Raw genomic sequence first — 25987 nt, 5'->3', positions numbered from 1 at the left:
TTTTACCTGGGTAACAGGGCTTGAGTACGCCACTGTACTGTTCACTCTGGGTTAGCATCCTGTCTCTGACCAGGGTCAGGCCAGAGATTTTCCTCAACATCACAGGCAATGTTTCCTCGAGCCAAACAGCAGGGAAAATACCCTTGAATGCCTGAGCCATCCCTGTCAAGACTCCAGAGCTATGTCCCCACAAGCTTCTTCCATGGCTTGGAGAAAGTTGTTCTGTCATAAGGATTTCTGTCATAGTGTGGCATGGATCTCATTTGAGATTGTTGTTCTTATTCCTCTTCCTCTTCGTCTTCCTCTGCCTCTTCCTCTCCCTTGTCCACCTCCTCTCATTCTGACAATTCTGCCTCTTCCTCTGATATTGGCATCCATGATTTCAAAGTACAGATGTGCTTACCTTTGTATTCATTCCAAACCCCTGATTGCTTGTTGAGTATATTTGCTTGTTAGTGCTTACACATGGATAATTGGTTGTTACGAATGTTTGATTGCGCTGGTTTGAGTTTACTTATTGAACGGCAGTGTTTTTCATAAATGACCCAACATGGTGACAATTGTATCTTAAAGTGAGAGGTGTGCTTAGACTTTAGCAAAGAAATCTGAATGGACCAGAGAAATGTGTCAAAAAGGGTAAATAATGTTTATACACTGGGTATGTGGTCTTTCTGCAGGGAAGTGGCTAAATGATGATAGCTTACACTCACAATTTTACACAAACAATACTGTTGTTGACATAGCTTCATTGAACACTGCACGGGTGATCAGTTCCATTAGTTCCTTGTTGTAACAGTGGGGGGAATTTAACAACATTGTCCAGAGTAGCCTTCACTGGCCTGAATCTTATTGTTCACAACCCCACATATTCAATAGTTCATTCAAAGTTGATCTGGTTGCATAGATATTACATTCATTCACTCCCTGAGTCCTATCCTTCAATCCCCCGAAGCAAAGCCTATTTTTAAGTTCTGATGCAACATTACATAAGCACGTACCCCTATACAGACAGCGATGTTCACTGTAATAAGCTCTGCTATCTGAATAAGCTGACACTTCATGCTTGGCCCTTGCGTGGGATGCTATAAAAAGCTCCCTCAACAAAAGTGGTCATATTTCATTAGTCGCAAAGTTCACCGCCTCACTGCATCTGAAAGAAGGGGGGGGGGACCTACAGAGGCAGAGTGTCCATCCTGTTGTCAGTTTGCCCTGGGCACTACTCGGTTTGGTCGTCTGGTTTCACTGCGATGGGTCTAGTCCCTATACTCAGGTTCACCGTCTTTAAGAATGCGCAGAAGGGAATATTTTTTTCAGATACTTCTTGTACAATCTGCTTTGGTTTGGTGGTGACAGGCAGTTTTGGAAGCTTCTTTCCTTAGACTTGTTGAAAAGGGATATAGACAGCATGGACTGTATTATGAGACACTGTACACACAAAAATAGAGCATTTCGAATGCCGACGTTGATGTGCCCACAGAGAAGACACGGAATGAACTGTGCGAGGTCAATGAGCAGTATGATGATGATGTGCAATAATGCCAACATCAAAATAGGGTCATGGGTATCAAGTAAATGAATCAGTGAATGGGAAAAGAACTGTCTCTATAATCAAGGTTGTTTGATGATACAGTGCATGAATTAACAGATCTACACATCTCAATTCTGCACTTCTTTTAATAGCACTTCTTCTAGGTGTTTGGCAAACGAATGAATAAAAACAAGCACATGTACTGTGATCGAAGAAAAGAATGCTGATCTGTACAAAGTAAGTTTAGCATTTTGTCGGTTGAAGAAAGGTATGATGGGACGGAGACTCTAATCTGACACCTCTGGTTATGAAATGTGGGCTTCTTCATAGGATTCTTGCCATGTCCAATGATGTGTGAAAACACTGAATGACTGTGTTCTCATTTGTTTATTAACTGACGTCTCTAAATTTCACTCATCACTATGGCTGTTGTCCAAAACATATAGGATGCCAGGGGATGTTTTGCAGCCATTAACCTGATCCCTAAAAGTAATACAGTGTCATGGCCAGCTCCATCTCAGGAAACAGCCCACCAAGTTATGGCACTACCTGCCTTGCTTTAAAACTGTCCACTGGAAAAGTTACAGGATAAAGCATTAGCAAGCTGACTCTAGCTAACATGCACTAACACACAGTGGATTTGTATTGTAATAATCTGGCTAGGATTATCTACATATTGCTGAGAATTAAGAGCATGTGGAATGTTGAGCATGGTTGAAAATGTTTCCTATTTAAAACAAGCGATTGGTTAGAGGATAATGTGTCTCCACACTATATCCCTACTTTTCTCAATGTCTGTAGTTCAAGAAAAAGTTGAGTAGCTGTGTCAAATTAAAATGTTTTTAAAGATTCATGTTTAAAACACTTTGGAAGGTAGGGCAACACCGTTTGAGTCATTGCAAGAGCCATACCAGAATGTGTTTGGACACATCAATGCCTAATGTGTGCTGAAATCATGACAAGCAGTTTGAAATCCCATCTGACACTATTCTTCCCAGCCTGTCACATCGGACAACTGTCCTGAGTTGGGATGAATAGGCAGTGAGGTTTTAACAATTTGATAGTTTGAGTCTAGAACTTTGAGTCTAAGATACTCACAGCTAGGTGCACACAGGGAAACTAAACTCTATATGGTCCACGTTTTGCTTTAGACAGACACCGGAAATCTGGTACTGGATTTTGTGTCATAGCTGTGAAGTTCTAGCTCACCAAGGCTTTGTCAACTCTTTGTCTAGAACAGGAACTCTTTGTCTTTCTTTTTTTTCTGACGAATGCCCCCTAATTGACATGAAGGGTGGACTCCAATTTGCGGACTCAATGAGAACTGGAACTCAGCCCAGAATGTTTTGCCATCCTTATTCTTCTATTTAGGTGCACATGAATTACAAACTATACTGAAGCCTTATTGGAAAAGGTTTTAGGTTGGCAGTTAGGTATACCCCAGGGTAGTGATGGAGGACCTTATGTGACCATGTCACCAAACAATGTGCGCTACACAGTCAAAGTTGGGAGTAGCAAAGTTCATGAGAGGCCAAGCTGAAGTTTTGGCTCGGACAAAACCACGCTCTAATTTCCTGCGCTACCACGCTCTAATTTCCGATTGCTCCTTGTGCCTCTGCCTAGCACGCTAAAGTTTTGACTTGGTCAGCCTTAACTGTGCTAGCGCCCAGCTAACTTCCATCTCAGTGCAGTGATGAATGAGATCACCCAATTATTGCCAGAGTTTTAGCCATCAATCAGATGAAATGTTGTGCCCACTGAGGAGTATCTCCTTGAATTATAATGTTGCAGGGCCTTAATGGATTGTTTTGATGGCAGTTAATGACAAGTCTTTGGTTTACTGTGTGTATATCAAAGAGGCTCGAGAAAGATAAGGTGTTCTGTTGTCAGTAATAGAGGTGTATTGTCACAAATTGTAACTAAGAAGATTATAGTATCTTAATGCCTTGATAGCACCGTCCACATTAATACTGATGTCTGTATTGGTCATTTGAGGATATCCAGAACTATCACAAAGGAATCATGAAATGAATGAAATAGCTATCAATGGTGTCTCTAAGTTTGAGATGAGCAGTCTTTCAGATTCAAATAAAAAGGTCACGTCGCCATTTTGGAGAATTGCTTTGTCTAAGAACCAGGATCATCATCCTGAGCTCAGGGTTGGTTTAGTGATAAGGAATAAGCACACTGAAACTGGCTTAGATCAACACAAAGGAGAAAGTCAAACGAAGTGAACTGGGAAAAGTAAATAGAAAGCAGGTCCACAGGTTCAAGAACGGGTTCAACACTAATGATTTGGAGGGCTGGGAATGAATGAGATATTTCAGGTGTCTACCCAAGAGAATATTCTCTGTTCATGTGATCAAAATAGCAAGAGGTTTTAGAAAGTTTAAATACTCTTTTAACCATCTCCTTTGACAGACTTCTGTATTGAGGTCAATGCAGACAGCAACAAGGTCCTAATAATAATTCATGTAGACAGTTTGAGACCAAAACAAAGTGCATTGACATTCTCACAAAGCAATGTGGGGCATCATCTACCTGCTGCTTAGCACAGGGTAGGTACAACTCAAAGCTGTACAAAACAAGAAATAGAGACCAACTAGCATAGACTATGACTTAAGTTTGCATCTACTCTATGTACATATCTTACTTCACAATTACCTTTAATACTGATGAGAACAGACCAGTCTAAACAGGTACACTGTAGCCTACATATTGAGGCATATTTATTCAAACTTCAAACACTGAGCTAACATTTCACAAAGGTTGAAGAAAATATAGTTTTACAGACCTTCATTGTCAAATACAATTTCTCAGACATTGCCTGGAAACATCTAGTTATCATACATTTCATTCCTGTACCAAAATATCGTCCAAAGAGCTCAACAACACTGAGAACATTTCATGTATGGGCTTAAAGATGCTGTAAAGCAAATTCCATGATTTGCTTCTCAGTACATTATATATGTGTGAAAGGAGTTCCTGAAAGCATGTGCAAAGCGCAAAAACTTTGTCGCACTGAAATGTGGAGTTAAACCGTTGAAAAGTTTATCTTCCATTTTCAGCTCAGGTTTTGTAAAGGCGGGGCAAAAACCGAACCCATCTACGTCACAGCGACCTATCTACGTCAGATAACAGACGATTGCATTCTGTTACTCAGCTGGTACGATGCAAAGACAAAGTAATTAACACATAAAACACTCAAGAGATTGCAGGTAGGTCTGTTCTGATATCTGCAATTGATTTAGCTAATGTTGCTGTTTTTGCTAAATTCAATTAATTTAAGGGGGCGGAGCTTCAGTTCCTTAAGGCAACATTCCCGCCCAGTCTCTGGCAGAGTACACTGCTAGAAAGCTGATTTTCTCACGATTTCAAAGCCTAATTTTACATACTTTTTCATAATTTTTTTTCATTCGAATTTGATGGGTAGTTAACAACACATTGTTCTGTGGTGTGATGAACTTAAAATTAATTTTCAATTCCACTTTACAGGATCTTTAAGACACAGAGTAAACAGCAGCACTCTAAACACTGAGGTTTGCTTTTGGCAGTTAAGAAGCTTTTCATATTTTTAACACATCCTTGAAACATGGTTTACAATCCAAAGCTATCATAAATATTTGACAGCTTTTAAAGTCATTAGAATGTTTAAGATAAAGAATGTTAAGTGAAGAGTAGGGTGGGTTTAAGGAACATAGAACATAAAATACAAAAAAGGCAATAAGAACTACAACGTTTGTGTTGTCAAAGCTGGTCCAACTGCTTCACTAACAGGGCATTGTGTCACATTTTAGACAGAACATTACAAAACTGGTTTGAGCCGTTTTCAGTCTTTAACTCAAGGTACACTGTATAATGTTTTCTTACGAACACAACTTCATTGACACAGTTTGATAATCTGAATCCAAGTTACAGTGAATGTAACAGGTCCATATCTCCTATGAAATATAAAGGGATGGCAGTAATATTTTTTACAATGCAAGTATCTGATACATTGGACAGTATTGCAGTATTGCTATATGGTTTTTGTCATTACTTCAAAATCAAGGTTAAGTATGTGACCAAAAAAGCATGAAGTAACTTAACACTGTTTTCCTTTACATTTGCATGTATTCATTTAGCAGACACTTTTATCCAAAGCGACTTCCAAGAGAGAGCTTTACAAAGTGCATAGGTCACTGACAATAACAAAATAGCCCCAAAGCATTGCGGGTAGCCAAAACAAGAAGCAAACATTGTGAACAACCAAAAAAAAGAAACGTTTATGGAAGAATTCCATATTGTAACAAAAAACATTGGTGACAAGACAACTACGGCCATACAAAGATCTTTCATCGAGTCCTCAGAGTTCTAGGGTTAGGGAATGCAGAGACTTGGAACATCTCTAGACAGTTCACTGTAATCAGAGCTCCAGTCAGGTGCCTCCACTGTTTAGTGACGGGGCTCTTCATCTTGTCCAGGGCCAAGTGGAGGTCCTGGACCATGTCCCTGTATCCCTTCCCGTACCGCAGGCTCCAGGAATACAGGAAGTCATAGGCAGGTTTCCACATGGACTGCGAGACAAGGCAGATGAAGAACTATCAACAAGAGAATACTAACTGAGACAACAGTGAGGTTAGAGGTGTATCATTCATTGATCATTTCAAGGGTTTATAGTAGTGCTGTCAGTTTAACGCGTTATTAACGGCGTTAACGCAAACCCAAATTAACGGCGTCAATTTTTTTATCGCGCAATTAACGCTCTTTTTGACCTAGCAAACTTTGTAGTTTTTTTTCACATTCTGTTGCAACAACCACTGACGTTACAAAAACTACAATACCACACCGGATCTAGCTAGACCGGAAACAAAACAACAGGCACGCCACACCCACTTGTTTGGGCTTGCGAGCCGGCTAAACAGTCGTAGCAGAGCCCGTTTACGGATATAAGACATTCTCTGGTAGTAGGCTAACGTTATGTTTTGAGTTGATTGCCAGCGCCAGACGCCGAAATGGATGCCAATAAGATTCTGAATGGAAAGTTTACTTTTAAAAGGTTGCCAAATGGTTCCATTGACAAGACCAAAGTGATCAGTGTGTTCTGTCGTTGTGAACTGAGCCGGAGGGAATGAGCTATCATCGCAGCACGTCGTGGAGTCGAAAATATAATTTTGATGGCACACAGCCAAGCACACAGCTGATGCGAATTCTCCGCCTGCTCGTCAAAGCCAGGCGATTGCAATGTTGTTTTCAATTTAAAAAAAAACATTTGCACGAAGCAATCCGAACCACTTTTCCATGTCGATAAGAGCATTACAATTTGAAAAAAGAATGGATGAAAAAGAAATAAAGGGACATTTAAAATAGATACAAATGTGCGATTGAGATCAATCGCGAGTTAACTATGACATTAATGCGATTAATCGCGATTAAATATTTTAATCGTTTGACAGCTCTAGTTTATAGTCATGGGAGCTGACCTGGGCACTGACTTCTCCACCCTTCCCTCGATGTGGTGCCTCGTAGCCAGCTATCTGGGCACTGGTGAGCTTCCCCAATCGCTCAGCAATCTCTCTCCATCTGATACCAAGCTCCACTGCTGTTGACAAGATGACTGTGTTTTGAATCAGGTGTGCCACGAGGGCCTGAGCGTCAATCTTCAACAGACCCTAGGAGGACATACAACATTTTTTGAAAACATTGACTTGTTCGTGTGCAAAGTCGGTATCAACATTAGGCAAAAGCGTTGAATATTTCCCTAGAAAAAATACAATTTAACTTTGGCACTTACAATCATAAGCTCATGCTGGAACTTCTTCAGGCTCTTTTCTGCATGGCAATCTTCCTTCAGCTTCTCCAGCACACAGGCTACCCGGTCGGCCTCTGTTTCAGCATGCCTCCTTGTGATCACATCCAAGGACAGGTTAGAGTAACCCAGGGCGTCGGCAAACCCTCTCCAGCTGGGAATGTGTTCAGTTACGAGGTTCTGGATGGCTGAGTACATGTAGGTTAGCTTCTTAAACGGCAGTGTCATGTTTTCCAGAAGCACATCGGTGGTCATGTTGATGCCAGTGAAGTCAATCACTTGGTCTCTAGTGATGAGCTTGACATTTTTGCAATGAACTAAGCCAGTCTTGCCTCGGAGAAAACCGATGTACCATTCCTTCACCCTCGACTGGCCCACTGACCTCACCTTCTCCCTGGACAGGAGGGCCACCGTGTCCCCCTTGAAGTATTCCAGAAGGTACGCCACGCGTGGCTGGCGGATCACTGATTTCAGAGCCACGCCGTACCACTGCAAGTTCACAGGTCTGGACTGGAATTGAGGGAATTCTTGAATAGCTTCCTCATGGATGGGCAAGGATCTTCCAATCTCCTTCCGCTGGTCCAGTCGTCTAGGGCCTCGCTTCTCTGACCTAATATGTGCTACAGCAGGGGATTGGACCTGGAACTGTGTCAGAGTCACACAGTTTGAATCTCGTAGCTGGAGGTTCAGTTTGAAGGAGGTAATCTCCCCGCTACCAACCTTGGTGAGCTCGAGTGGCAGATGAAGAACCTTGCCCAGCTTGAGGAGCCCTTGTTTCACCTCCTTTCTTTTGTCCTCGTCCTTGACTTCAAACTTTGAATCAGTGATATTGGTTGCGATATTCAGGTTGTCCATTTTCGCTGGCATGAACTGATGCTTCCCCCACAGCTGCAGCACAAGAGGTGGAAGATTTCTGCTCCCCCTGTGGATGTCTGAGAATGGAAGTCTCAGTGGGATGTTTTCGTGGCAAGAGACAACTACGACGACTTTGAAGGAAGGATGGATATACCTTGGGCCGTAAACCGCCAAGTTGATGTGGCGGTCCAGATAATCCCAAACTGATGTAGCAGGGGGCTGGATAGCAGAGGCCTCCGCACAGACAATAACGTAAAAGTGTGACTTCAAGTCCTGCAACTTCATCTGCATCATGTTTTTGTAAATGTAACAGTCTTTTACCTTTTGGTAAGGTCCCTCTCTCTTGTGGGACACAAGTCCCACGAAAGTTGTCATGACCTGACTCAAAGGGTCCTTCTTGACATCCCCAGCCATTTTCATCTCCAGCATGATGCATTCCTTTGTGTTGAGGTTGTTTACTCTCATTTCCAGAAGAGGACTCATGGTTGTCGTGTAGTTGTTGTTAAGGCCGCGGGGAGGCTCAAGGATAGCTTTTAGTACGATTTCCTGAATCTCCCCTGGGGATACATGGCCTTCTGGGATATGGACACTAATGTCAGTGTCTGGTAGCTGCATTGACCCTCCAGCGTGACCGATCTTGCAGATCACCTGGGAGTCAGCGGCCTGAGTCTGGGCCCATCCTGGACTCTGACTTATCAGGCCAAGGTCTAGGCAAGACCTTGTCAATTGTCTGTGACTCAACCACGCCATTTTGTAGGCCTCTCTGTCATTCTTTAACCACTCAAAATCTGGGTTCATGAATGAGCCAGATATTTTGAGGCTAGTATCCCTACTCTCCCTTTTTGTCTCCCTTTTCTCCAGGTCATCAAGAATATCGGAGGCACTTCTCCACCGACCAGACTGGTTGGAGCTTTTATGTCTGGCACCCAGAAAATGGGTGGAACGACTTTCATCTGAGGATGTGCTTAAGGTGTCATCATTGACACCACCAAAAAGAGAGGACGGATCCTCCTGCAGAATCGATACACTGCCACTGTTTTCATCTTTGTGTACGATGTCATCAAGAAATGGGTTGGATCCAGACAACTTGCTCCAGAACGGATTGGTCTGAGTTTCATGCTTTACCTCTGGCTGTAAAACTGGCCACTCAGAATGCTTTGTCACTAGATGTGAAATGTAACTACCTGAAAAGATATCCAATGTTTGTATCAAAGTATTGCTCTTATGCAAGTTACCTCACAAATGTAAATGTTAAGACTACAAATAAGTTGAGGTAACTTCCGTATTTGTATAACATTATTTCACACTTCACTTTTTAGCTAATTGTATTACCATTCAAATTGTTGATGTTGAGTGTTCCATTATCATCTAAATCAATTAGTGTGCCCTCAGATTTGCTCCTCATCAGACTTCCAGCACGGCGGAATGACTTTGCTCTGACGGCTGCCATCTTTGCATCTGCAAATATGGAAACATTGTTTTTATGCACAGTAGTGTTCAGGGACGGACTGGGGGGAAAAAGTGGCCCGGGAGTTTTACTGTCAGACCGGCCCACTCAGTAAACGGTGCGCGGCCCCACGTTGTCCACTCAATGCATCGATCGCACGTATCGACCAGTCATTGGCCTACTTGGAAAAATACCCATACACACTTATCATTATGTTGGATGATGACAAAGAAATTACATCATATATGTTGAATTTCTTACGTTAAACTTCCGTTTAACGTAAAGTCCGTAAGAACACATTTCAGAAGACAGGTCAGAAAATTTTCGAAAACTCGGCACCATGAGTGTAAATACAGATCGCAAGGAGCAGTATAAATCTCAGTCAAAGAATTCAGACTACAAAGGTTTAAGAGTTATTTTTGCGTATTCAAGCTGTGACATATGAAATATCATGAGATGCTGGCGATGTCAGAGGGCCGGATGGTAATGGAAGTGGGCCGTTGTTTTGGACCATCCCAACTCCATCGGCCCACCGGGGATTCTCCAGGTATCCCCGATGGCCAGTCCGGCCCTGGTAGTGTTACATAGTTCAACTACATAGTCGAACGTTACGACATAACATTTGATGATGTAATATGTTTCAATTGAGATTAGACCTTAGTCAGGTCTAATTGGATAGTTCCATCGGAGAGATTTAAATTCTGAATCAACAGCCACTTTTCCTAAAGAGGAAGTGTTTCTGCTGCAACTACAGCTCTGAGTAAAGGAGTTATACTTGACAGGTCACTGATATATAGGTCTCAATATCCTGTATCATTGGAAGTTTTTTGTCACTTTGTATAAAGGGAGCCTTCCCATTCATGAACAATAACAGTGCGTCAGTCATTAATAATGGGGTTTCTTACGCCAGTGCACAAAAACAGGTTCGTCTTGTCTACGACCAAACAATCAGTTGTGTCTCAAACCAGCTTGTAACGAGGACACACTTTGCGTTGAACTCGCCTGTCGACTCTGACAGTCGTGTTAAAATACAGCAGGATGCACCTGTTCTCTCGCTTGCCGACGCTTTGTGAGAAGAGCTTAAACAAACACCGACATAAACAATAAAACAATGTGCCAACGTGCGCGGAGAAATCATATACTGGATTTTCTACTATTACTTGATCACTATTTTCCGCAAACTACACGTGTGGTTTTGTAGTCTTACAGTTCTTTAGTTGACAAATTATTATACGTATTAGGCTGTTGAATCCACGGAGCAGATGTTTGTGGTATTTATTTTATAATAGTGTAGGCTATAATACGGCTATAATACTGAAAAAAATAATCTGAAAATAAAATGTCTTAGGAACTAAGTCCTTTCCACTCACCGTTTAATCAGACAACTCCAAAGACGTTGAAAGTTTTACTTCAAAGCGTTTGTAATAAAGTTTGAATCATCATATAGTCATCCTACACCAACTTTTTCGTTATAGGAAGGGAGTGTCACAAAATCAGACACCTTCACGTTACAACTGTTGCTTCTGTATGCTACGAAAACAATAGCATTTTGGGACTAGCAGTTCAAAACAAAGCGGCTATCGTTTAAAGGACCAGCTTAGTTTGTTTAGCGACTACATTACCCAGAGTGCCACTGACAATTTACGCACTGAGAGAGTTGCAACACCTGAAACTGAAGCAGACAGGTGGTTTCGGTGAAGGAAATTGTTTCCTTTATGTTCTCTCTTTGTGACCCTGAATGTGGGGTTAATTAATGTTCAGTAAACATTAAACAAATGAAATAGGTAAATGTTGAGGTTTGCATCTGAGTAGACTCGAGTTGGCCCAGGCTACTCTTGATCTTTACCTACTGATAAATTCAAAACGGTGTTCAAGGTTTATGAGGACTCATTTCCACTTTGATTTCAATTTGTGTTTTTATATCAGGACACCTAAATAATGTTCTCCATTTTTTTCATGGATCTGATAGTTTCATAGTAATCAAATGTAAATTATGTCACTTGGAAATGTCTACATATAGGCCTACAGTACAGTGTAACCAGGACAAAGTTGAAATAGCTCTTAAAAACTGTTGTCCCCAGAACGGTGTCTTGACCTTGGCCTGGGAAAGTAGTTGATGTTTGAGGAATGTGACTAAGCGCTCTTGAGTAGATTATGATTATGTTATTTTTATAGAGAAGACAATTCCACACAGTACACTGTACTACACCAGCTTTAGACTTCTGAAGACATGTTATAAAATGCACGATACAACTCGATCATTTGAGTTTATTTGACTAATCTCACTTTTGAGATAAAGAAACATGTACCGTAGGCTATACGTTTAAACTGGTACTATAAACTGCTAAAATAAAGAATTTGAAGACAAAATCAACAATACTAAAATCTATTTTAAAATTAAACATGGACATAGCATTGTAGTTTCGGGAATCTTTATTCACAATGCAACAATAATTAAATTAATGTTTACTGTTTGGAAAGGTGAGGGGAGTCTGCACTCTAGTGGTGAAGGTTAATCAAGTCATTGTGAGGAAATAGACACTAGTAGCAAACTACAAGTTCATAAGAGTTCAGGCTCTTATAAAGAGAATGATTTCCTTTGGAGTTTGCCCAAATTCTATGGGACTTAGTTTTAAAGCGTTATTATATGAACATTGTTTTGAGTGTGTGAGGTTGTGTTTAGTTTCAGTTTGTGCATTTACAATTCCACATCCAAAAACAATGTAAGAACTGCATGTGAAGGATCATAATACAGTGATATTATTACATTGTGTACTTTGCGATGTGGCAAGGAAATACAAACTGTTCCTTAACTTTATCCTCTAAAGGATGTAGAATCATGCCCTTCTGATCCTTAATCTTCTGCTGTACTTTCTACATACACTATTTGTACGTCGCTTGGGATTAAAATGAAAAGAATGAAATAATGAATGAAATGGAATGTCCATGTCATTCCAAAACCAGTTTTGTTATATATCAGAAGATCTTTACAAGAGACAGGTCGATCTGAACTATCTTGTGAGTCATCATTCCTTTTGAGGATGAAAGCCATACGGACAAACTGGGTTCTAGACAGATCTGCATACTTTGAGGCCCCATGGCACAGGTGTACAGGTGTACAGTTTGTAACTCCCATCCTCCCAAAAAAACTCACCAGGTGTTCACAAACATGAACACAACATAGTCATACACCTATACAATGGCGTATTAGGGCCGTTGTATGTAGAATAAAAACTGATGATAATAATAATAATTTTGCAAGAAAAAGTCTCTGAGATTCTCTGAAATAATAAAAGTAAAATAAGAGTTTAGGCAGAGCTAAGGGGCCCTGGTATGAGTTTAGGCAGAGCTAAGGGGCCCTGGTATGAGTTTAGGCAGAGGTAAGGGGCCCTGGTATGAGTTTAGGCAGAGATAAGGGGCCCTGGTATGAGTTTAGGCAGAGCTAAGGGGCCCTGGTATGAGTTTAGGCAGAGCTAAGGGGCCCTGGTATGAGTTTAGGCAGAGCTAAGGGGCCCTGGTATGAGTTTAGGCAGAGCTAAGGGGCCCTGGTATGAGTTTAGGCAGAGCTAAGGGGCCCTGGTATGAGTTTAGGCAGAGCTAAGGGGCCCTGGTATGAGTTTAGGCAGAGCTAAGGGGCCCTGGTATGAGTTTAGGCAGAGCTAAGGGGCCCTGGTTTGAGTTTAGGTGGAGTCTTGGGCTCTGGTAAGGGTTGAGGTGTTTAAGGTGCAACATGGGTCACTTGATGGGCTGAGGGTCCATATATTTAAGCACTATCAATCTACATTTTGGATACATGTTAGATTGTCTCATGGGCCTGAGGCCCCTAATGGTCAGAGGCCCCTGGCCCCAGGCCCCATTTACCCGGTCCATCATGCAGCCTTGGTTCCAGATCAAAGGTTTTCTGGGAAATATCTACAGTGTGAATTGTATAGGCATCATGAAGTTATAAGAGAGGATCTATAGATAACAAACATGGATACTTTTGTTCTTTGACTTGACTAAATATTTGCAGATGTTACGTGTATAAAACAATATGTGAATGTGGGTGCTGCTGATGCTTTAAATAACACAGTAAGCTGAAATATAGGCTGTATGATAATGTATGATATGTTATTTGAATTTATTTGATTTAAAAATGAAACAATGAACACTCAAATTATTTTTCCATTTATTTGTTACATAAGAATGAGAGTTAGAGTTGATCCAATCTTGAATGCGCCATATTGTATTATTATGCAATGAATAGATCAGAGTTCATCAGGTGGTCTTAATCTTTGAATGAAATCACAACATACACATAGAATAACCTGTTTTATCACGGATAATATCTGCTTCTGCATTCTAGACAGACGGCACGACATCTCCATTCCATCTCTTGACAACACATGCACACTAACAGAGAAACATGTGCATGTTGTATCTTGCATAAACCTGATCATCGACTTATTCATTGCCTCTCAGTTCATCTGAGTTTGTGAGAGTTCAGACTTGAGAGACTTCTAAACTTGGTCCAAGTGTGTTAACACTACAGAGAACAACAAGCAGTTCACTCTCGTTACACTAGATAGAAGACCAATGCAAGTTGTATTGACAGTTGTGGTGTTCCCAACAATGGGCATACCTTTCCATTGACCCTCATTGTTCTATTGGAATTCATTTTGCACTTTATATGCAAATGTTAAATAAGTATCTCTCTTTAATAATCTCTCTCAAAATGACAGAAATATCTGGGTGTGTGTACAAATTAGAATGGGTTTAGTTTCCCAAGCTCAATTAAAGAACCAGAAACTGCAAAGTTCACATTCTGCCAACGTCCTCTTTATAACCCAATGGAGTGCAGTGCCGGGATTTACGTAGTTTGGAAAAGTATTTCGAAATTAAATAATGAAAAATCATCAAAGAATTATTAGCTGCAGCTTGGCTTGCTCTCTTTGCGTCACAGCCCATTCGCTTCAATTGGTCCTCTGCTCCGCAGAGTTTTCTAGGAACATCCAGAATCTGTTTTTTTTTAACATCCTTAACTCACTTAGCTGGATTTGATTATTGACGATTTTTCATGATCTTGATTTTTTTTTTCAAATGTGGCTTAGGACTTTTTGAGCCTACCGGAAGAACTTTCTAAATAAATATATATATTTATGTATAAATACATAAATAAATAATATAAATATAAATATATATATATGAGAGGGAATATAGGTTTGATCCTAGCCAAAGGCAGACACCCAATTAGGGGTGGGGAAATAATAAAGAATACCAAAATATACAGTATAAAGAAAATAGGTTGCACCTTGACAATGGCAGTCACCCAATAAGACACCTTGGAAAGACCTCTTATCCAGTTACTGTATACCGTTTAAAGATATTTGACACCAGAGCATGTCAGTATGACGACATGAATTCCTTGTACTAGATAAATTGGCGCAGCCCTCTAAGGATTCTTAGAGCTGCCAAATTCATAGTTAATGGTGGTGTGTAGTAGTAGTTTATCATAAAAATAAGAACGAATGCAAACGAGATTGCAGCTCTTATTCCATGAAAGGTAAGGTTCTTCTATTTTATAAAACTACATTTTCCAAAACATACATTTTCATAACAAGTTGGAAAAAACATAGAAAGACTTTTATTGAATAATGCTGGAGCCAAGCATTTATATTGGGTCCTTTGCTGTTGCGGATGACGCAATCTCAAGTCCTTATAACTAATTTAAGGTATATGAAATAACACTTTATTCGACAATTGTGTTTAAATATCCACTTTAACTGTCATCTAGATACTTGGTTTCCGATTTGATCTATTGACTCCAAAGGAGGAGATGCCACAAAACGGATCAACAGGTAGGCTGCATTCGAGAATTTCACCGCAACGCAAGCTCGAACTGAAAAAGTAATTTAAACATAAAGAACCCAATTTTCAATCCCAATTTAAGCAATGCATTTTTATATTCATGACTGACGTTATTACTTCGAAGCCGTACAATTGGATGGTTACCCAAACTTGGCCTTTGCGGAGGATGAAAAGCCATCCAAGGATGCAAATGGAGAGCTCCCAGAAGTCAGTGTCGAGCCAAGGAGCAAGGGTGTCTTTGGGTAAGAGATGGTCAAGCGCGCTGCTGCATTTGTCTGTATAATTATATGAATTGCTGTTGGAGAATTACTTTGCTGATAGCTACTGGATGTGGTCATTGTCGTAACCTCAAACTCTCCACACAAAACGTGTTATGAGATAATTGAAAACAAGTCTTTCCTTCATGTCGGCTCTTTTTGAAGAAAAAAGAAGAAAAAGCCAAAAGAGGCTCCTAACAGTGTGGGATTTTTCCAGCTGGTAAGTCTCTTATAAATTATACCCTATAATACTCACAGCGTGTTACATAAGAACAGATAACCACATATATTGATCGTATTCACCCTATATGGAAATGTCTATGTTATGTGTTATAGTTCCGCTACGCCACTCCCCTGGAGATCATTCTAATGATCATCGGCCTAGTGTGTGCTGCGTTACACGGGATAGCACTGCCCCTCATGATCGTCATCTTTGGGCAGATGACTGACAGCTTCGTGCAGAGCGGACAACAACTGAACTTAACAGGTAGACAGACTGAGCCTGAGACAGACGGCTGAATTTGTGATCAAATATATTCTACAGTGCCCCATGCAAGCTTTGCTAAGTGTTGGGATACTTGTGGTGGAGTATTGTGGTTATTGCAATTATGTTGTTGTCTCTGTCTGAATCTGTCCACTTTAATAGGAAATTTTACTTTTGAGATCTTGAACTCAACGGAGTGTCTTGCAATTCCTGGAGTAGATATTGAGGCGTTAATGACACAGTAAGTGCAAACAATGATTATCTTAAGTAAATAGGTTCATCAGAATACCAACTGTTGGTTTCCTTTTGCAGACATGCATATTACTTCGTTGGGATTGGTTGTGCAGCATTGCTGCTGGGGACTTTTCAGGTGATGCTGTTTTTGCTAACAGCCACTAAACAGACCAAACGGATCAGGGAGAAATACTTCCATGCCATTTTACACCAACAAATGTCGTGGTTTGACACACATCCTATCGGTGTGCTAAATGTCAGGCTTACAGAGTAAGTTACTATATTACATTAATCCAGAATGATCATTTACACAATTATAAACATTTTGTATGTACACTTTTCACATGGCATCATGTGATCTGTGAAAACTTGTCCCATGTTGATTCCATCAGCCTGTTGGGTTGCCATGCAAATACGACATAGATATTAATCGCTAGGGACATTCCATCTGCTTGTACCTCTTTTAGTGATATCAACACAATCAATGAGGGACTTGGCGACAAGATATGTGTGTTTGTGCAGTTCTTCTGCACCTTTGTGACTGGGTTCATCATCGGGTTCGTCTTTGGCTGGAAGCTGACCCTGGTCATCCTGACCGTCAGTCCTCTTCTAGCGGGTTCTGCTGCAGCATGGTCCAAAGTAAGGCAACAACATGCACTAAAACCCAATAATGTACCATTACAGTGGGCATTGGTTTTGGATTAGTATCTTTTGCAACCATACCGCCCATTGTGTTTGTCTTTTGATCAATTGAGAAATGTGAACAACATCAGGATGTGTTGGTCCAAGTGTGTGTGTAATGAAGTTAAAGATGCATGAATGTTGTGACATTTCTTTTCCTTAAAATGTTTATTTTTACCCAAACGTGTATGTTACATAAAACATAACCACGTTACAAGCTTTGGTCACAGGTGTTAGAAGGAAATAGACTTAGATATGATGTTGGATTGAAAGTGTCTCACAGCTGCTACCTTAAAAACCAGACTAATTGCGATTCAGTGATGGATTATTTGATACTTAATTTCAGATTCTTGCCAGTTTGACCAGTAAGGAGCTCATGGCCTACGCCAAGGCAGGAGCAGTGGCAGAGGAGATTCTCGTGGCAATCAGGACAGTTGTGGCCTTTAATGGACAGAAAAAAGCTGTGGAGAAGTTAGGACAACATTTGACCTAAAATGTCTATATTTTTTCACCACCATAGCTAACTCAGACTCACTCCATTAAATACTTTTCTATTTTCAGGTACGAAAAAAATCTGGAGGATGCAAAAAACTTTGGCATTAAAAAGGCAATCACCACCAATGCATCTATGGGTCTAACTCAGTTCATAATATTTGGTGCCTATGCCCTGGCTTTCTGGTATGGAACAAAGCTCTCTGTGGACGAACCTGAGAACTACTCAATTGGAAAAGTTATCACAGTAAGCCTCCTCTCAGACATGAAGTCCTGTGATGTTGTCAACTTTTCGCATTGCCTGACATTGTTGTACTTTATTTGATCCATTGTCCAGGTCTTCTTTGCGGTGATGATAGGGTCTTTTTCATTAGGCCAGGGTGCTCCAAACTTGGAGAGCATTGCCAAAGCCCGGGGTGCTGCCTATGAGGTCTACAAAACTATCGACATGGTACTACGACTGACTTTATATTCATTCTTAAATATTAACAACTGTTTACAATTCATGAACACATATTAATATGTAATGGTGGTCTTTAAGCACCGTCCCATCGACAGCAGTTCAAAGGAGGGCCACAAACCAGACTTTGTGAGGGGAGACGTTGAATTCAAAAACATCCACTTCAGCTACCCCTCCAGAAAAACGGTCAAAGTGAGGCAATGACTTCACCACAGCAAGACATCCGTCCCACATTCAAACTTCCTTTCTGTGCCTGCCTTGCTGACATCATCATATCGCACATTGGTGGGCTCCACAGATTCTGCGAGGAGTGAACCTGAAGGTGCCTCACGGGAAGACGATAGCTCTGGTGGGGGCCAGTGGCTGTGGGAAGAGCACCACCATCCAGCTGCTGCAGCGATTCTACGATCCCGATGAGGGAGAGGTATGCACCAGAACACAATGTGAGCAGGGGAGACAACAGAACTCCACTGACCAGAATGTGTGGCATTCCACTGTTCTGGTTGGACTTGTTTATTGAAGGCTGTCGACTGGAGAGGAATGTAAAACAGGGCTCTGGCGGTCTCTTGTGGGAGGAAGATGAAAGTTTGTGTGTGTGTGAAATACTCATGCATGGTTTGGATCCCAGGTAACTCTGGACGGCCAAGACATCCGCTCCCTGAACGTGAAGTGGTTGAGGGAGAACATCGGCATAGTCAGCCAGGAGCCGGTGCTGTTTGCCACGACCATCGCTGAGAACATCCGCTATGGCAGAGAGGACGCCACCGACGAGGATATCGAACGTGCCGTGAAGGAAGCCAACGCCTACGACTTCATCTCCAAGCTACCCGACGTAAGTGGAGCAGCTCCCACACAAAAGAAGGGACAGAAAATCAACGACAAGACCTTTTAAACTACAGTCTAGAATTATACAGCTTAAAACAAAGGTCCCGCTGTCTGTTATTCACATTCATTTGTGAATGTATAATCAGAGAAAATAGAACGGAGCAGAAGATGTCATAACATGACTAAACCCATCTGATAAGTGTTGTATGCCATGGCTGTGAAACAGAAGCTCAACACCATGGTGGGGGAGCGTGGGGCCCAGCTCAGTGGGGGCCAGAAACAGAGGATAGCCATTGCTCGAGCCCTGGTCAAGAACCCCAAGATCCTCCTGCTGGACGAGGCCACCTCTGCTCTGGACACCCAGAGTGAGTCCATCGTCCAGGGGGCGCTGGATAAGGTAAACCTCACTACTGTGACCGTCCAAGGAACGTGTGCTTCAAAACCTACGTGTCCATGTGAAACTCCTAGTGGTGTTTCACATGCATGCGGGCACTATCTTACCGTGTGTTTTGGATCAGGGGCGTGTTCAGGGAGTGGCCTAGGGTGGCACGGGCCACCCCTGAAATCTGATTGGCCACCCCAATATATGATTGGCTATATGCCCAGTCAGAGGCGGGCCACCCCTGGTGCCACCCCTAACAAAAATGTCTGGACACACCGCTGTTTTGGATGACCATAATTACACAACATCCAAGATACAGTCGTGCGTTTTCAAAGTCATCTACAGATGATCATCTTTTGTTGACGAACGGATTCTCGTCCTCCTCGCTAGGCCAGGGCTGGGCGCACCACCATCGTCATCGCCCACCGCCTGTCTACCATCAGGACTGCGGACGTGATCGCTGGCTTCAGTGATGGCCAGGTGGTGGAGCAGGGTTCTCACAAGGAGCTTATGGCCAAGAAGGGCATCTACTACTCGTTAGTCATGCAGCAGGTACACTACAGTATACCAGCTCTGGAGAAAAAATAAGAGACCACCACACCTTTTTCTTTCCTTTTTACAAAAGTTGAGAAGGACAATTTGGAGGGAGGAGCAGAAGGGTCAAATTTAAGAGGCCACTACAAACTTGACCTTTCTATTCCTCACTCCAAATTGTCCTTCTCAAAAAACATTTTAATCAAAGAAATTGGAACATCCATACTTTTTTATTATTAACAATTTATAACAATATTGGTTAGCTTTTATTTAGATTGTATGATCTATAAATGCTAAAAAAATACTAAACTATCAGAACATTTTAAAATACTCTTGACTAACCACAACTGTAACCCTAACTCTAACCCAAACCAGTTGGTGAATATCATGAGAGCTGTAGTTTACATTCTGTTCATAGTTTGTTTATGGCTTGAGCATCTACAAATGGTGTACAGCAGCAGATTCTCAAAATGAAATGTAACCCAACATTGACATCTCAACCCTTGTTTGTGTAGACAATGGGAAAACCAGAAGAAAATAGTGAGGAAGAATCCTCTGATGAAGGCAAATCCTTTGACAGCGGCTCATCCTTTGACAGCTCGGATATGGATGAGGAGATCATCGGTGAGGAAACGGCCCAAAATGAAGGGTTTCAACAGAACTCTGTCATCAACAGAAGCTTCCAGAGAAAGTCATCCAAAAGGAGCAGCAAAAAGAAGAAATCAGGAAAAAAAGAAAAGAAAGAAAAGAAGGTGAAGACGCTTGACCAGCACACATCATGCACTTCTATTCTATTGTGAAAGAACAAATAATAACGTTTTCCAGTTTCATGTTCATCTGCTGATATTTTTTTTATGATTTAATGTGCAGAAGGAGAAAAACAAGGAAGTGGTAGATGTCCCTTTTTCCAGGATCCTGGCTCTGAACAAGCCAGAATGGCCCTACCTGTTGGTCGGAACTTTGTCCAGTCTCATAGGAGGGGCAACATATCCCTGTGTTGCCATCCTTTTTGCCAAAATCATTGGAGTGGGTGTCTACCTATTGATGCATATGAAAAGAAAACATTTGGGGGGATTAAAAGACAGTGGTTTGGCGTTAGTGCCTGACGTTAAGATCTTGAATTGATCCTTCGTAGGTTTTTGCTGAGGTTGATCCAGAGGTGAAACGACAGAGAACCCTGATGTTTTCCCTGCTCTTTCTACTCATTGGTGGGGTTGCATTTGTCACATTCTTCTTACAGGTTTGTTTATTTATAAATGTCTTGTGTATTTATTTATAATGTAGGCTTTGTATTATTTATTTACTGTATAGAAAGTTTGTGTCGTAAATCCATGATCTGTTTTCTCTTCCAGGGATTCATGTTTGGTAAATCGGGCGAACTTCTCACAATGAGGCTGAGAAGTCAGGTGTTCACGGCTATGATGAGACAGGCATGACCAAGCATATTACATATTTCTAAATGACTAGAGCTATTCACTGTATTTATGAGAGGATCATACAAACACACCAAATTGTGAGTTCATGCTGACTGACACTGAGATTGCTTCCTTAGGAGATCAGTTGGTTTGACGACAATGAGAATGCCGTGGGAGTCCTAACCACCAAATTGGCCACAGACGCATCTCTGGTTAAAGGGGTGAGAACCATTTCCGGCTGTCAGAAAGACGGTGATGAACATTAGAATTAGTATTAGATCACTCAAGTGGCGGTGGGTATCTCAGCACTGACTCACTACCCTGGTTTTTACACCTCTTTTCAGTCGGTGCTTCTTTGGATGAATGACAGTATAGTTGAATGATTTCTGCCTGGTAACATCCTATTTTGTAGGCGGCTGGTTCGAGGCTGGGCTTGGCCACCAGCACGGTGTGTGCTCTCACCATAGCCATTGTGGTGGCCTTCATCCACAGCTGGCAGCTCACCCTCCTCATCCTCGCCTGTGTGCCCTTCCTCATCGGTGCCAACTTCATCCAGATGAGGGCCATGGCGGGACATGCCTCTAAAGACCAGGGGGCACTGGAGCAGTCTGGGAAGGTAGCCATGGTTGTTTAAGCCATTAGCAAGCCGGTGAGATTGAGAAAACACATTTTTACATGGTTTTACATGTTTGTTTTGTAGATATCCACTGAGACGGTTGAAAACTTCAAAACGGTGGTCGCTTTGACGCGAGAGGATGTCTTCTTTGGCAAGTTCATGGAGAGCTTGCGTAAACCATATGAGTAAGGTTTTTCACCTTGTTAAGTAATGAACATTATAAGAATAATTATTTTGTACCAAAAAGAACTAAAGGGATTCCAATGAAATGTTTCAATTCATCACCACAGATCTGGTCTGATAAAAGCTCCTGTGTATGGCATAACATTTGCCCTGGCCCAAGCCATCCCCTACTTTGTCAATGCAGCAATCTTTCGTTTTGGCTCCTGGCTAATTGCTAACTGCTACACCGAATATGAAAATGTGTTCCTGTAAGTATTCTGGTACAACCAGTTCTTGAAAATTACACAACAGCCAAATCAAGTTGTAGGTGTGGTAACCACAACCATGTTCTTGTTTTGCAGTGTGTTTTCTGTGATTGTGTTTGCTGCCATGAATATCGGAGAGTCTTCCTCTCTTGCTCCTGACTTTGCAAAAGCCAAGACCTCAGCGAAGAGGATCCTAGACCTCCTGGAGAAGAGCCCAGAGATTGACATCTACAGTGACAAGGGGGAGAAGCCAGTGAGTGGCACACAACCCTTCCTCAAACAACATCAAGCATTTCATTAGTTCATATTAACTATGACAACAACAACTAAAAACTATGATATCTATTTGGGGCCTTTCTTGGCTTTATTGAACAAGATAGTTATATGCTATAACTATGGTGATATATAGTCTATAATAACTTATAGACTATAGTTATATGTTAGATGCTTCTTTGATGTTCTTTCTGAATGTTTTCTCTGCCTGCTTCTTCTTTTTTTCCAGACAGACTTCACAGGGGACATTGATTTCCGCGGCGTCCACTTTGCCTATCCCACGCGGTCGAATGTGAGGGTCCTGCAGGGTCTGGATGTGTCTGTGAAGACAGGCCAGACGCTGGCCCTGGTTGGCGAGAGTGGCTGTGGAAAGAGCACCTCAATCCAGCTGCTGGAGCGCTTCTATGACACGGCTGAGGGACAAGTGGTACGCTTCCTCCCCATCAGAGTAACAGTACACAGCACACACACTGTTGAGAATCTCCTGCTTTTCAGTACAGGCCCCCTGAAAATTATTAGACTTTTTTTACATTTACATTTAGTCATTTAGCAGACGCTCTTATCCAGAGCGTCTTACAGTAAATACAGTGACATTCTTCCCAAGGCAAGTAGGGTGAAGTGCCTTGCCCAAGGACACAACGTCATTTGGCACGCCCGGAATCGAACCAACAACCTTCTGATTAATATCCCAACTCCCTAACCGCTCAGCCATCTGACCCCTTTCTCAATACATTTATTTGATATCATCTAGGAATTTATCAAACACTTTTTAGCCAAAGCAAGAAACAAACGCCTATTGAATCATCCCCGTCTCCCTTTTTCCGTGGTGTTTGTATCCTCATTTCAGTTTGCTGACGGTGCTGACATCAAGAGCTTGAATCTGGCCTGGCTGCGTTCTCAGCTGGGCTTGGTGTCCCAGGAGCCCATCCTGTTTGACTGCACCATCACAGAGAACATCCAATACGGAGACAACGACAGACAGGTGTCTCAGGAGGAGGTCGAGGAAGCAGCCAAGAGCGCCAACATCCACAACTTCATACTCGGTCTTCCAGAGGTAAGAATGTCCCAGAATGTGACGTGCCGTAGCATGGGATTTTATCAGAACAGTAAGACATCATCCCGAAGGTTAGGTTCATACGACTTCATACGAATGAGAAATGTTTGCTTGGTCAGAAATACAACACGCGAGTTGGGGATAAGGGAGCCCAGCTGTCGGGAGGGCAGAAGCAGAGGATCGCTATCGCCCGGGCTCTGGTCCGACGGCCTAAGGTGCTGCTTCTGGATGAGGCTACCTCCGCCCTGGACACGGAGAGTGAGAAAGTGAGTATCATCTGCCAGTCTGTCCTGAACTCACAAACAAAAGCTTGTATGGGGTTTGCTGGAGAGCAAATTTGCAGGTACAAAGTTGGATCCACAAGCACTCTACAAGGACGTGTCCTCTCTCTCTCTTTCTCTACCTCTCTCTCTTGCTCTCTCGCTCTGGCTCTTTCTCTCTCTCCCTCGCTCTCTCTCTCTCTTTCTCTCTTTTTCTCTCTCTTTCTCTCTCTCGCTCTCTCTCTCGTCCCAGATTGTACAGCAGGCTCTGGATGATGCCCGTCTCGGCCGGACCTGTATTGTCATCGCCCACCGTCTGTCCACCATCCAGAGCGCTGACATGATAGCAGTCATCCAGAATGGCCAGGTGTCTGAACAGGGCACACACAACGAGTTGATGGCCAAACAGGGGGCTTATTATGCCCTGGTTAATGCGCAGGTCTCTCACTGAAGAGACACTATGTGAATCGATAAATGGAGATGTCATATTATGATTTTGCAAGGATTCCGATAACTGTGCTGTCATTGAGTGTTTAAGATAATTACAAAATGTATACTTTACACTCAACAGTTTAGTGTAATAGATTAAAGAGTTAAAAGTGGGCTTGTTAAAAGGAACTACCTCACATGTCACATGTCACATGTCACATGTCACATGTATGGTGGATGGTGGGTGGATAACCCGAGGCACCTTAATTGTATAATATATGTTTCTATGATTGTCTGTATAACTTGCAGGTAATGAATGAATGTCATAGCCTATATTTAGCTTTATTTCTTCTTTTTTTTTTTTACAATTGTAAGTATTTTAGGTAGGCCTATTGTACACTGAATGAATGTATGTTACAATAATCACAAATTACAAATTACATCTGAAATCATAAGCACTGCCGAATAATTCATTCACACTTTTAAAGAGTTCTACCATAGACTGTAAAAAGAATGGACGGTACAACATCTCTGAAAAGTTAAGCCAAAACATAGTTCGCCCCCTGGTGGATGGCTGCAGTATATGTCATTACCCGTCCCCTCAAAGCAACCCTCAATGTTAGCGGAAAGGACATGAGCCAAACAAAAAAATCACATTTTTAAATATTTTTTTCCAAAGATGTTTTCTGTCATTTTAGGTAAATCTTTTCACACTGATGCCTGATCAAGTGCTTATTTTTCTGATCAGATTGTTTTTAATTCGTTATTTGACAATATAAAAATGGGTTAGGGCCTATTGTGTGCTTGAGTAGGGCGAGTGTATGGGTGGGACTTCGATACCACGGCTCCACCACCCGATCACTATTGCGCAGACTCTGGTTCCAAATGACATCACCAGCGCAAGATGGCAGCACCCCTATATCCGGGATATCTTGGCTTCATTTTTGTACAGTGGGAGGATGTGGAGACCATAGAGTTAATATCACTAGAGTAAGCTACTTTTGTCTTCCAAGATGGCGTCCTATATGAAAAGCGCTCAGTGGCGCAGTGAGGCAAGTGAGAGCGCGAGACTGGACGCGGCCATCTTTCCACTTCCGTGTCTTCCTGTCTGGCTTTAAACAGTGGCTCTTTTTTTCCCTAGCTCCGAGAGCTCATGTAAATCGTCCATCGGCAAATGTGAACTTTTGTGCTTGTGCCCTGTTAGTATCCGGGAGCACATTTGCAGGCAACTTTCATTGACTAAGCAAATAAATGGGTTGCTAGTTTACCCATTTCGGATTGGTTTCAAACTTAACAAAAATCGGGAAAAATTCTTCTATGAAAAAGCTAGTAGTATGAGCCAGGTTCGAGAATCAAACTAAAATTATTGGGGGAGATAGTTTTGTAAATGTTGAATGGAGTTAATAAAATAAAAACGACCGGAAGAGTCGGAAACTTAACCGTACATGCAATACCACCTACTCCACCGGGGCCGTTGCTTCAAGCCGAGGGGCGAGGGGTGGGGGCTTGGTGGAGACGCATCGTCCATTCTTTTTACAGTCAATGAGTTATGTTCTTCTGACATGGTGCAAGGACGAAGAAAAAACGCAAGAGGGCGCACGTAAACAACGAACCAATTCAGTGAGGCGTTGGAAAACTTTCCTAGACTTGCGTTTACTTTTCTTTGTGCCATAAAGCGCTCTCTATCATGCGTAGTAT

General features: G+C 42.0%; 2 protein-coding genes across 2 annotated transcripts; one reads left to right on the top strand and one right to left on the bottom strand.

Annotated features, from left to right (window-relative positions):
• Positions 1-5716: 5716 nt before the first annotated feature.
• macc1 (MET transcriptional regulator MACC1) lies at positions 5717-11146 on the bottom strand. Its single transcript, XM_047039202.1, has 5 exons — positions 10989-11146; positions 9504-9629; positions 7302-9355; positions 6991-7179; positions 5717-6084 (listed from the first exon to the last, which is right to left on the bottom strand). Exons 2-5 carry the CDS (start codon positions 9619-9621, stop codon positions 5863-5865), a joined length of 2583 nt encoding a protein of 860 aa, XP_046895158.1. The 5' UTR covers positions 9622-9629; positions 10989-11146; the 3' UTR covers positions 5717-5862.
• A 3897-nt stretch (positions 11147-15043) lies between these two features.
• Positions 15044-24744, top strand: abcb5 (ATP-binding cassette, sub-family B (MDR/TAP), member 5). The gene is made up of 29 exons (XM_047031684.1): positions 15044-15160; positions 15392-15455; positions 15590-15707; positions 15888-15942; positions 16059-16209; positions 16369-16447; positions 16519-16710; positions 16908-17079; positions 17468-17592; positions 17683-17860; positions 17951-18064; positions 18155-18265; positions 18372-18497; positions 18702-18905; positions 19125-19295; positions 19671-19832; positions 20330-20566; positions 20685-20840; positions 20950-21054; positions 21167-21244; positions 21367-21450; positions 21642-21845; positions 21930-22030; positions 22136-22276; positions 22370-22526; positions 22776-22973; positions 23394-23600; positions 23720-23866; positions 24114-24744. The coding sequence occupies exons 2-29, from the start codon at positions 15434-15436 to the stop codon at positions 24309-24311; spliced, it is 3993 nt and encodes a 1330-aa protein (XP_046887640.1). The 5' UTR covers positions 15044-15160; positions 15392-15433; the 3' UTR covers positions 24312-24744.
• Positions 24745-25987: the final 1243 nt, after the last annotated feature.

The sequence above is a fragment of the Hypomesus transpacificus genome, chromosome 2, assembly GCF_021917145.1.
Source record: "Hypomesus transpacificus isolate Combined female chromosome 2, fHypTra1, whole genome shotgun sequence".
Classification (NCBI taxonomy): domain Eukaryota; kingdom Metazoa; phylum Chordata; class Actinopteri; order Osmeriformes; family Osmeridae; genus Hypomesus; species Hypomesus transpacificus.
Note: the sequence above shows the minus strand (reverse complement) of the source record. Positions and strands in the feature narration are given on the sequence as shown.

Bases quoted from the DNA above. Each gene is read 5' to 3' on its own strand.
- abcb5 (XM_047031684.1), top strand. From the start codon at position 15,434: ATGCCACAAAACGGATCAACAG. The intron at 16,711-16,907 runs GTAAGTTACTAT...TACCTCTTTTAG, and splicing joins CTAAATGTCAGGCTTACAGA to TGATATCAACACAATCAATG. The intron at 21,245-21,366 runs GCATGACCAAGC...TTGCTTCCTTAG, and splicing joins TCACGGCTATGATGAGACAG to GAGATCAGTTGGTTTGACGA.
- macc1 (XM_047039202.1), bottom strand. From the start codon at position 9,621: ATGGCAGCCGTCAGAGCAAAGTCATTCCGCCGTGCTGGAAGTCTGATG. The intron at 9,356-9,503 runs GTAATACAATTA...ATATCTTTTCAG, and splicing joins CAACATCAACAATTTGAATG to GTAGTTACATTTCACATCTA. The intron at 6,085-6,990 runs GTCAGCTCCCAT...CTTGTCTCGCAG, and splicing joins GTGGAGAAGTCAGTGCCCAG to TCCATGTGGAAACCTGCCTA.